This window comes from Trichinella spiralis, assembly GCF_000181795.1.
Source record: "Trichinella spiralis strain ISS 195 chromosome Unknown Scfld2, whole genome shotgun sequence".
NCBI classification, from domain to species: Eukaryota; Metazoa; Nematoda; class Enoplea; order Trichinellida; family Trichinellidae; genus Trichinella; species Trichinella spiralis.
Genome location: NW_003526941.1, coordinates 875,975 through 886,637, shown reverse-complemented (window position 1 = coordinate 886,637; position 10,663 = coordinate 875,975). Strand labels below are relative to the sequence as shown.

At 37.4% G+C, this 10,663-nt stretch overlaps 4 protein-coding genes across 4 annotated transcripts; all 4 read right to left on the bottom strand.

The window, feature by feature from the left end:
• Nucleotides 1–1,299: 1,299 nt before the first annotated feature.
• On the bottom strand, nucleotides 1,300–2,297 carry Tsp_02678 (conserved hypothetical protein). Its single transcript, XM_003378957.1, has 4 exons — nucleotides 2,163–2,297; nucleotides 1,942–2,013; nucleotides 1,630–1,727; nucleotides 1,300–1,339 (listed from the first exon to the last, which is right to left on the bottom strand). The coding sequence occupies exons 1-4, from the start codon at nucleotides 2,295–2,297 to the stop codon at nucleotides 1,300–1,302; spliced, it is 345 nt and encodes a 114-aa protein (XP_003379005.1).
• A 469-nt stretch (nucleotides 2,298–2,766) lies between these two features.
• Tsp_02677 (sodium/potassium-transporting ATPase subunit alpha-3) lies at nucleotides 2,767–7,858 on the bottom strand. The gene is made up of 14 exons (XM_003378956.1): nucleotides 7,697–7,858; nucleotides 7,266–7,379; nucleotides 6,377–6,511; nucleotides 6,194–6,311; nucleotides 5,834–6,102; nucleotides 5,325–5,768; nucleotides 4,931–5,242; nucleotides 4,720–4,866; nucleotides 4,091–4,655; nucleotides 3,909–4,063; nucleotides 3,541–3,810; nucleotides 3,335–3,465; nucleotides 3,148–3,249; nucleotides 2,767–2,890 (listed from the first exon to the last, which is right to left on the bottom strand). Exons 1-14 carry the CDS (start codon nucleotides 7,856–7,858, stop codon nucleotides 2,767–2,769), a joined length of 3,048 nt encoding a protein of 1,015 aa, XP_003379004.1.
• Nucleotides 7,859–7,981: 123 nt separating this feature from the next.
• Nucleotides 7,982–8,460, bottom strand: Tsp_02676 (sodium/potassium-transporting ATPase subunit alpha-1). The gene is made up of 2 exons (XM_003378955.1): nucleotides 8,254–8,460; nucleotides 7,982–8,197 (listed from the first exon to the last, which is right to left on the bottom strand). Exons 1-2 carry the CDS (start codon nucleotides 8,458–8,460, stop codon nucleotides 7,982–7,984), a joined length of 423 nt encoding a protein of 140 aa, XP_003379003.1.
• Nucleotides 8,461–10,362: 1,902 nt separating this feature from the next.
• Tsp_02675 (sodium/potassium-transporting ATPase subunit alpha) lies at nucleotides 10,363–10,424 on the bottom strand (the record flags this gene model as incomplete). Its single annotated transcript, XM_003378954.1, has 1 exon — nucleotides 10,363–10,424. A coding segment is annotated over one exon (62 nt), but the record flags the coding sequence as incomplete, so codon positions are not given.
• Between the last annotated feature and the right edge of the window lie 239 nt (nucleotides 10,425–10,663).

The following is a 10,663-nucleotide window of genomic DNA, read 5'->3' as shown; positions in this document are numbered from 1 at the left end:
CCTGTCAGCAGACGGTCAGGATAGGTAAAGCAAGCGTAGAGTCATACATTTGTAACTGATGTTCATGGTTCTCATATTTTTAGTCTCGCAATCGCAACGTAATGTGCAGTGAAGCATCGAAATGACCAAATAACGCAATGCAGTAAGTAAATAGACCGCCTTCAGCAGCGACATTTATACTATAATGGAGTTCCTTCAATAAACAGAAATTTATATAAGGAACATTGCTACCGTATTGGAATAGCACAAAGTGCACGTAGCAGAATGCCAACGGCAGTGTTTACCATCACATTAGCATAAAGTTACTCTTCTGACCTAGAAATGCATGTATGCTTTAAAAACGTATAATAATGTAATGAGCTAACAACAAAGATTATAATTGCTGAACAAAGACAGAATCCTGAATACGTTACAGATCAAAGCCACTATCTATCACAAATAATATTATGGCGTAAATTAAAGAAGTATAAAATAGTGTCTTACGTAAATGGGACTGCACTGGCACGATAATAATATGTCGCAATATTCAGCAAAATTCATTCATTAATTTAAAGGAACTGATTGTTTAGTGAACATTTCAATCAGACTTTGATCAACCACTTTTAAAAGAAGAAAAATGAATGCAAAAAACAGAAGAATGGCAAAACATAACATTTCCCTAAAACACAAGCATCATGAATTGATAATTTAATATAATGCACATGCTGGATTGAAGTACTAAAAACTGTGCATCACGGTTGTCACTTTAGTCAGTGTGGAACCAGCAACAATTTTATCTTATATGCACGGACAAAATACAGAAGAAAATTATTAAAAATTTATGGATTTTACCCACTCAATCTTTACATCGTGCACTAATGCACTCTCACGATTTTTTCATGGAAAGCGCAAGCACAAGCAGAAAAGTGGAATACTTGTCTGTAAATCTGAAACGGCCCTCCGTAGCTACTTAATGCCCGTAATGAACTCAGAGAACGTTCAACAATGCTACTAATTGCCACGTAAATTAAACAAACAAACGCACCCTTACTGATGATAAGGCGCGTTATAGCGATAATTATTTGCATAATGCAGCGTTAGAAACCGGTTTTTAGTGCGTTAGAGCTTTTGGCTGAAGATAAACTCTAACCTAAGCCATTTTACAATACGAACAGAATAAATGTACTGTTGAATTCTACCAATAAGGAAAGGACTATTTGAAAATTCAAAAATGACCTTGAAATTCAAAATTCAGTCAAAATATAAACTATCTGACAAAAAACGCCATAACAAAACAAAATTCACTTAGACAAAACACACCTACGTATGTACTACACACACTTTTTTCCACTGTTCACATCTGCAATAATGTTAAATATTAAATAGAAAATGTTCGCACTTTATCACATAGTGAAGGTTACAATGAATTGAAAAATGAATTGTGAAATATAATAATAATTATTATTATTATAATTAATTGCTTTTTAATTAAAAAGTAACATTTACAAAATAGGCATACGAAAATTTCGAAGATGAGTAACAAAAATGAAATAGAAAAACGAATTACTTTTCAACAATTATAAACGGTCTGTAGTGACTATTTGACGCCATACATAATAAATTAGAGAACATTTTACGATGCTACTTGACCTGCCACGTATGTCGAACAAACAAGCGCACCGTTGCTGATGATAAGGCATCTTTATGATGATCGTTATTTGCATAATGGAGCCGGTTTCAGGGAATTTCTGAAGATTCTCTTTCGATTGGTCATTCTATTTTCAGTCATTAAAACCGTGCATTATATTTTATTTTTACCATGTATATTTGTATACACATTTTCATCTTTTAATTCAAATCATTTAATTTTTTATTTTGTAACGATATGCTTTCCAATGTGTGCTCTATTAATTTGACATGCAAGAACAACTTACAGTAACTTTCCTTCAAAATTTTAATTACCTTATCTATCGTACCAATCACGTGACGATCAAGTTCAATTTCCTTTAACTTTTCAAGTTCACTTTTAGCTGCCTTTAAATTCAAGTAATATAATAATAAAAAATAATAATTTTCTCTTAAAAACAATATTCTGTATTTTGCTGAATTTACCAATGAAGTGTCATCCATGTTAAAGAATTACGTTCAAAACAGTTTACTAAACTAAACTGCCAATTATAAACATATTGATTGATTGAGCATGCATCGATGCTTTGCAGCTTGGATAATGATAATCCCAAATACATCACAAACATCGATCGGCAAAGAGGTTTTCGTAATGTTGGGGATTGAATTTTGCACTGTTTACTTGTGTTCATTTGTGATTTTATTTCTATTTTCTATATTGGATAAAAATCATTTCACAACTGAGCGACAATGGAAAATTAAAAACACTAACTTCATTCAACAACGGCAAATCGTAAAATGAGAAATGTATAACAAAATGCCTCAACCGTTAACGGATAAAAACAATTCATTTCATCCACCACCACAGTGCTGTTGTATAAATTGTACATTGTCGTGAATTAAATGTAAAAAAAATAAAATAAAATAAAATAAAATGAACTGCCGCCGCCCATGATTTTGCTAAAATTTAAGAACAAATTTTCGTCGAATTTGTGGTGAAGGAAAAAAGAGAGGGGGAGGGGGAAACATTGAGAATCAATCATCGCGCGTGAGATTGTCGTCGTGCAAGCGCGCTTTCACAGTCAGTGCTGATCAGGTTGGCATAAAAAAATGAAATGAAAATTTCAACTTATTACATTTGAAAGTGCGAATGTTATTTTTCTAATAATAAGTTTCGCGTTCTACGAATGAACCACGCTTGCTGCGGCGCAGAATCGCTCGTCGAGATTCGTCAAATATGAAGATCAGCACGGAAAAAGGCAACGCCGGAAACCACCACCAAAGTCTAAAATGAAACAGAATTTCTTTTTTTTTAAAAAAACACAAATTGCACGACTGAATGTATTCATTGTGTACGCATTGTTGGCAAATGTTAAAAGGTGAAAATTCCAAGCTGATTTCATTTTGATTATCCTACCACCTAGTTATAATTAGTTATAATTATAATCATTACAATTTCCAAAAATAAGAATTAAAAATGCGAAACAATGAATGAAACAAACAACAATGCAGATGATCAATTTAGCTTTCAACAGCACTTACTTGAGACTGTACATGCGAAGACCTTTGTCGAGACCAGGACAATAAGCCAAAAATGCGGCTAATACTGTTTCAAAAAGAATGCCAAAATTCAAAGTCCAGTTGCTGAAAATGAAAGTCATCAATCACAAATATCCATCATCCAACACAAGTAAATGATAAATTTAAAAATGAAACAAAAAATGCTTACTTCATGCCTTGTTGAATCAAAGAATTTCTTCTAGTTTTGGAAATGATCAAATCTGCCCATTGGACAACGACGATCGATACAAAAAATGCCGTGTGGCATGTATACTCGAGCACTTTTCGGCTTGAATAAGTCTAAAGAAAACAAGCAAGCGTGGGTCGTGAAAATGTTGCCGCCATTTTGTTTTCGAAAACAAACCACTTGCTTACCCACTGCTGACCGTAACTATCTTCAAGATCGTTCACTGCCCTGGAATCCCACTGATCGCGTAGACCAAACAAACGCAGTGGCAAGAATCCATTGTCGCCCATGATGACAAAATAAGTGAAAAAGCCTGCGCTGGCTTGCATCATACCGATCATACCGTAAGAGAAAGAAATCAAACGTTCGTTGACCAGTTTATCTTTTTGTGGATTTCTCGGCGGCCGTTTCATTATATCTCCTTCAGATTCTTCGTAAGCCAAAGAAATGGCTGGCCACTGGAAATTTTTTTGTTAATAAGAAAGCACAAAAATAAAACCACACATTTGATGTTTAGAGATTTTAAATTTACAAAGAGAACAAAAATTGAACTTACCAAATCTGTGCCCAGGTCAATGCACAATATGGTCACCGTTCCGAGCGGTAAAGGAATGTTCAACAAAATAAACATGAGGAACGGGCTGATCTCAGGAATGTTGCTAGTCAACGTGTAAGCAATTGACTTTTTCAAATTATCAAAAATAAGCCGTCCTAAAAAATGAATAAAATAAATTCAACTGTACAATAAATGGCATAATGGGATTTGTGTAGAATGTAGCAGAGACAAACAAACTACAACAACAACAACAACAGAGAGGGGTGTGTATAAATTCCCCTGATAGTCACCCTCTTCGACACCAGTAACAATAGAGGCAAAGTTGTCGTCAAGAAGAATCATGTCGGCAGCCTGCTTGCTAACATCACTGCCGGCAATACCCATCGCAATGCCGATATCCGCTTGTTTCAAGGCCGGTGAGTCGTTGACACCGTCGCCAGTGACGGCCACAATGGCGCCGTTTCGTTGGCAGCTTTCGACGATGAGCAGCTTCTGCTGTGGTGAGGTACGGGCAAAGACGATCTCCTTGTAATGGCCGACAATGAAGTCAAGCTCGTTTTTGGTCATCTCGCGCAGCTGTGAACCGTGCACAACGCACGCTTTGCACTGGGTTCCGTCTACTTCTTCAACGGGAATGTTCAAACGCATCGCCACATCTTCTGGCGTCTCATTTTCAGGACTTATAATGCCCACACTCTTCGCTACGGCCTTGGCAGTGATCGGATGATCGCCCGTCACCATAATCACCTACAAATCAGATGTTGGTAATCATTTGCATTTTCCAACCACACACACACACACACACACACACCTTAATGCCGGCAGATCGACATTTCGCCACTGCATCCGGTACAGCAGCTCGAGGTGGATCGATCATCGACATCAAACCCAAAAATCGCAAACCACTCAACGGAAAATTCACTTCTGTTGTGTCGAACGCAAATCCCGGTGGATATTTCTCCAATGGTAGTGTATAATCACAAAATCCTAAATGGGCAGTAAGAAAAAAAATTATACAAAACGTGTGCCACTGGATGGACTAAAATTTCTAGTTGTTGTTTCTTATCAACAGAATAGCGAATAGCAGAATTTATGATTCGAATGTGGTACGGGAGAGGGATATGGGCTGTTCGTTCATTACCGAGAACTCGTTCGCCGAGGCAACCAAGCTCCAAATAGGCGCGGTCAAACGCTTCTCGGTGATCTCTGGTCAACGGCTGCTCTTTGCCATTAATCATAATAGTCGTGCATCGGTCAATGATTCGTTCCGGGGCACCTTTCATCGCCAATTTGTAAGAACGATCGTCCGGTGTATCCGATTCATGAATGGATACCTGTGAATGAACAGAACGAAAACAAAAAACACTCCCCATAGAGAAAGCAAAAAATGAGAAATAACGCAAACGTTGGACGTACGGCAAATTTGTTGGTCGAATTGAACGGTATTTCGCAAACTTTCCTGTTACGGTCCCGCAGCTCGTTAACATCACCCTCGGCAAGTTCGACAAATTTCATCAGTGCAATATCGCTGGCGTCGCCGGTGCATTCGCGCTTCAACACCGGAACCAGGTCTTGGTTGGCTTTGAATTCGGCCCGGTTGCAGATGCCAGCAACGCGCAACAACGCCCTGAACGTCGGCTGGCTGAGATCGTATTTAGCCTGGGTCTGGTGTTCGGATGTGTCGGCCAGCATGGTGTTCAAATCGAACCAGGCGTGGCTGACGGTCATCCGATTCTGAGTCAACGTGCCGGTCTTGTCCGAACAAATTGTACTTGTGGAGCCCAACGTTTCTACAGCTTCCAGATGTTTCACTAGACAATTTTTTCTCGCCATTCGTTTTGCGGTCAGTGTCAAGCATACCTTTGAAGTGGAAAAAAGAACGTGAACAAGACCGAAACAAGCAACGGGCAGACAACAACACTCACCGTCACGGTAGCCAGTAGACCTTCGGGTACGTTGGCGACAATGATGCCGATCAGAAAAACGCAAGCATCCAACCAATGATAGCCCATCGCCAGTGAGATGATGAAAAAGCTGATGCCCAAAAACACGGCCACACCAGTGATCAAATGGATAAAATGAGCCAACTCTTTCGCAATTGGAGTTTCACCACTTTCCAAACCGGATGCTAGATGCGCAATTCGTCCCATAACCGTCTTATCGCCTGTGTAAATCACTACACCTTTTCCAGTACCTGAAAACAGATTAAATATATAAATAAATATATATATCAACATTGCAACCAACTGCAGATCAGAAGATAATTAAAAAGCCAAAAATGAAACCTTCCATCGCGTTGGTAGAGAAAAATGCAATATTGGCCGTTTCAAGCGGATTTTTGTTAGTACATTCCGCAACGCGAGATTGAGGATCTGATTCGCCAGTCAATGACGAATTGTCAACCTGAAGAAAAAAGATAAATAAATAAATATCCACAGATGAAAATTATTGAAAAACATGAATCTCACCTTCAGACCATGAGAAACGATGAGACGAATGTCGGCAGGTATACGATCACCTCCTTTCACTTCAACAATGTCGCCAACAACGATCTCCTCCGTTGGTACTTCGTGCAATTTTCCGTCTCGCCATACTTTAGCAAACTGAATTACACACACACACACATGTATATGTACAATGGAACAAAAACAATAAAGTGCGCAATCGTGTCAGATTGAATTTCAAATTCATGAATTCATAAAAATAAAATAACATAATAAAAGAAAATGAGAAGCATCCTCGGTTTTAAAGCTACAAAGAATAACAATGAGTGAGCAGTGGATGTGCTTTTGAAGCGTTTTCTGATTTTTCAATGAATGGAGGAGAAGAGAGTTGAATAAATTGATCAATCACACACAACAAGCAGGAAATTTTCCAAATCGAAACAAAAATTTCACACAACTACACTCATTCGACAACTTGGCCTTTGTTGAGCCTAATTACAAACCAATAACCAACCAGCTAGCAGCCATATTTGAAATTTACATTATTCCACAAGCTGTGCAGCATGTGCACAACAATGACATACATGCATAGACCAGTACAATACTGAATTGTGAAGCTTCAAAACTGACCCACATTGTTATAAACAATTGATCAATAACAACCCTTTTCTCATGATGAGCAGCAAAATGTTCAACTTGACACAACTCTGCCATCCAAATCCATTCAAGTGTACTTGTTGCGTCATAAAGTTTGACCGTCGTTATTCAATTTATTGCATTAAATCAATTACAACTATTACAATTAAATATCAGGAAACTTTTCTCCACTTCCATCTACCTCTCTCTTATAAACATGCAGCATGTTAAGAATAAGAATAATAATGAATTGTTTTTGAAAGAAAAAGCCACTTACACTGGGCACCATGTGCTTGAATGATTCCATGATTTTTTCACTTTTCGCCTCCTGATAATACTGGAAACAACCGGTGATAATGACCACCGCCGCCAAAACCACTCCGAGGTAAAGCTGAAAGAAAGAAAGGAAGAAAATAATTTCAAATATGCATTGCACAAGTGAAAATAAATTGATATAAATTGTAGTAAATTATTCAATATTTGACGATTGTATTTTTCCGTATAACATGATTCGTCTTCAAATCAGCGATTTCTGTTGTCGAAACAATGCTGCATCAAAATACCTGGCAAAATGTTGATTTTCATCACAAGTGATAAAATTCGAGTGTCATAATCAAAGTGCGCACATTGGAGAACATTCTCCAAGTCGAAGAAGGAGGATCAATTTCTGCCAAAAGCAGCCAGTTTTTGAGACGATCAAAAATTCACTTCTTCGACAATAATGAAGCTTAATTGCGCCACTGTGATCCACTGAGCCGAATCATCTATCCCCAAGTTCCATGCAGCTATGAATAATCTCCACTCTTTCTTCAATCGATGAAAAGAATTTTCCAAACCAAGTAAGTAGTAGTTAGCTGATCTGTTTTTCATTTTTCTTCTCAAACACTTGCTCGCGTTCACCGTTCGTAATAATAATAATAATAACAATAATTATCCATAATATGCGTTTCATCATTATTTGATTATTATTATTAATGATAAAAATTTCCCTTTTTAAAAACTTACGTTGTCCTTGATTGCATTTTCAGACATGGCGTAGTCGACGCCGTAAGCAAGAAAGCAAAGCAAAGCGCCGATCCAAAGCAAAATGGCAAAGCCACCGAACAGATTTTTCGCAAATTTAATCCATTCCGGAGTTTGCGGCGGCGGCGACAACGCATTCGGACCGTCGCGTATTAACCTTCGTTTCGCCTCCTCACTCGACAGACCCTGGAAAAAATTGAACAAAATTTCTCACGGCAAATTACGAATAAATTAATAATAACTGTATTTGGATTTGTTTCCAGACGAGAGTAGAGTTCGTTGATGGGAATCTGATGCATGTCAGTTTCCATTTCTTGTTTGAGATCATCGAGCTGATGTTTCTCACGCTTGTACTGGACCACTGCATCTTTCTTGCTAGTCTTATCTACCAGAGGCACTTGTTCGGCTCGAATTCTGGACGAAGCGTTACTTTCGTCGTTTGCTTGCATGCTTTTCTTCCAACTAACTTATCCGTACTTGTTATGCGTGACAAAAATTAATTTATATATAGATGTAGATGTAGATGTAGATGTATGTACAGCAGCACTGGTGTTGCCAATTTGTGTTGTACAACAAGACCAACCTGAATTGAAGAACAACAACAATTGGGTAACGTTTGGAAAAAAGACATTCATTCGCATATATAATAATCGCGTACTGCTTGTCAGCTTCTGAACTGGTTGCGCGCTAGTGTAAAAGTGGAACTGAATGTTGTTCACTGTCATTTTCATCAACAGAAAGCAGAAAGAAACGCAAATAAATAATTATCTAACAACAACAACAACAACAACGATGATGATGATGATGATGGCGACTAAGTCTACATCTACGTTGAGCTTATTTATACGATTTGAAAGCATAATAATAAAAATAAATAATAAAATTGGAAAGATCAGAGAACACAGCGAATGCCAGCAGACAGAGGACGCTGAAATCACAAGCCAATGAAAATCAAGCTGATGACGATCGTTCCACTGATGCTTGAACTTAGGTATTATAGACAGAACTCGTCAAGGCAAACCGGATTGGGCGTGGTCAGTTTTCAACAGACCGGCTTGCACTCTCGACAACGATGGTTATCCAACATGCGCTTGAAAATTAGCAGAAAAGCATACAGACAGACAGACAGACAGACAGACAGACAGACAGACAGACGGAAGGGCGGACGCGGGGATTCGTTAAGCTGAATCTCGACCAAGAAGAAATAAGATGCGAATTGTGTGCGATGTGCGTTGACGAACGATCGATTCAGCAAACATGAACAACTGACCAAAACAACAAAAGCACGCCCCAACCCGGACAGATCAAGCTCAGCCGACAACAATTCTAACTACAGCAAAACTGCTGCTAGCCAAGCGAATGTGTAAATATTGCAATCAAACTCGACCAACTCAGACAGATACTGCTGCTGCTGACAGAAGAACAAACACGGAAACGAAGAAACGCGACCAATTATCAAATAAAACCAATCAAAATATCAAGCGATCAACAAATTCTGCATAAAATATATATATATATATATATATATATATATACATACTGTTGGAAACAATCAAAGCAAATTGCCAATCCACACCCAACTGCATGCACCACAAAACAAAATGACAGTAATTCAATTTTCATTTTCAACAGTACACCTCTAGACAACTGTCATGTATTAATAATAATTATTTACTTGTCCGCATTTGTCAGTCCTTGACCTTAGAAAAATGATCACTTTTCATTATTGTAATTAATAACGTTGGAAAACTTCAAAAAAAATAAAGAAAACTGAAATTCACAAAATGAAAATAATATTATATTGTTATCGAAAGATCTGAAAAGCTACATATAAATTTATACATCTCATCTCATCTCACTAGTTATATATATATATATATATATACACAGTGTGGTGTGTGCGTGTTTACCGTAACCAAAGGCAAATGTTTGAAATTAATTAAGAGAATATTGTCTGAAAGTATCATTTTCATGCATATTTATAAAACATTTTTACGAAATTACGTTTGAAAAAAAATAATAAAATTTTCTCTGTAACAGTAAAGTAATTCAATTGGAGTAGACAATGTCGGGTGTGATGGAAAAACACCACGCACGCAATATTCGACAGTGAAATCAATCCGGCGACAGCAACCGCATTCATCATCAAATCAGCACATGCATATTTATATACAGATACATATATATATATATATATGTATATATCACAAGCAAATATTCAAATAATCAATGATTAGCCTCGAATTAATTATACAGTGGGAAAATAGAAACGCCAGTTGTGGGATTAGAAGCCAAAGCACTGCCTGCGCCACCGGTGAAACGAGAAGAAAAATTGAAATAAAATCAAGTAATCACTTAACAACAATAATAACAACGCTTGCATTCAAACGTGCGTCTGAAGTTGCGTGCCGTGCTGTGATGAAGAAGTTGTTAATCAAAGACTTTTTTTCTTCATCCAATATAATCAATGCCTACACAATCGATCCTATCTAACGATCATGACCAGTGCCTTTTCACTATGCCGTGATGAAATCACAAAAAAACAAAATTAAAACGAAGAAAAAAGAAAGCCAACGACATCGTTTGTACAGCTAACTGACCCGACGGTCTATTTCAATAATGTTGAATATTTTTGCTTAATAAAAACATTTC

Excerpts from the sequence above, each read along its gene's own strand:
- Tsp_02678 (XM_003378957.1), bottom strand. The coding sequence starts at position 2,297 with ATGAACACAAGTAAACAGTGCAAAATTCAATCCCCAACATTACGAAAA. Across the intron at positions 2,014-2,162 it reads CATGCTCAATCAATCAATAT|GCAGCTAAAAGTGAACTTGA; the intron begins GTTTATAATTGG and ends TTGAATTTAAAG. Across the intron at positions 1,340-1,629 it reads TTGTTCGACATACGTGGCAG|ATGTGAACAGTGGAAAAAAG; the intron begins GTCAAGTAGCAT and ends ACATTATTGCAG.
- Tsp_02677 (XM_003378956.1), bottom strand. The coding sequence starts at position 7,858 with ATGAAAAACAGATCAGCTAACTACTACTTACTTGGTTTGGAAAATTCT. Across the intron at positions 6,103-6,193 it reads CTCTACCAACGCGATGGAAG|GTACTGGAAAAGGTGTAGTG; the intron begins GTTTCATTTTTG and ends ATCTGTTTTCAG. Across the intron at positions 2,891-3,147 it reads CTTCGCATGTACAGTCTCAA|ACTTTGGTGGTGGTTTCCGG; the intron begins GTAAGTGCTGTT and ends GTTTCATTTTAG.
- Tsp_02676 (XM_003378955.1), bottom strand. The coding sequence starts at position 8,460 with ATGCAAGCAAACGACGAAAGTAACGCTTCGTCCAGAATTCGAGCCGAA. Across the intron at positions 8,198-8,253 it reads TGGAAACAAATCCAAATACA|GGTCTGTCGAGTGAGGAGGC; the intron begins GTTATTATTAAT and ends AATTTTTTCCAG.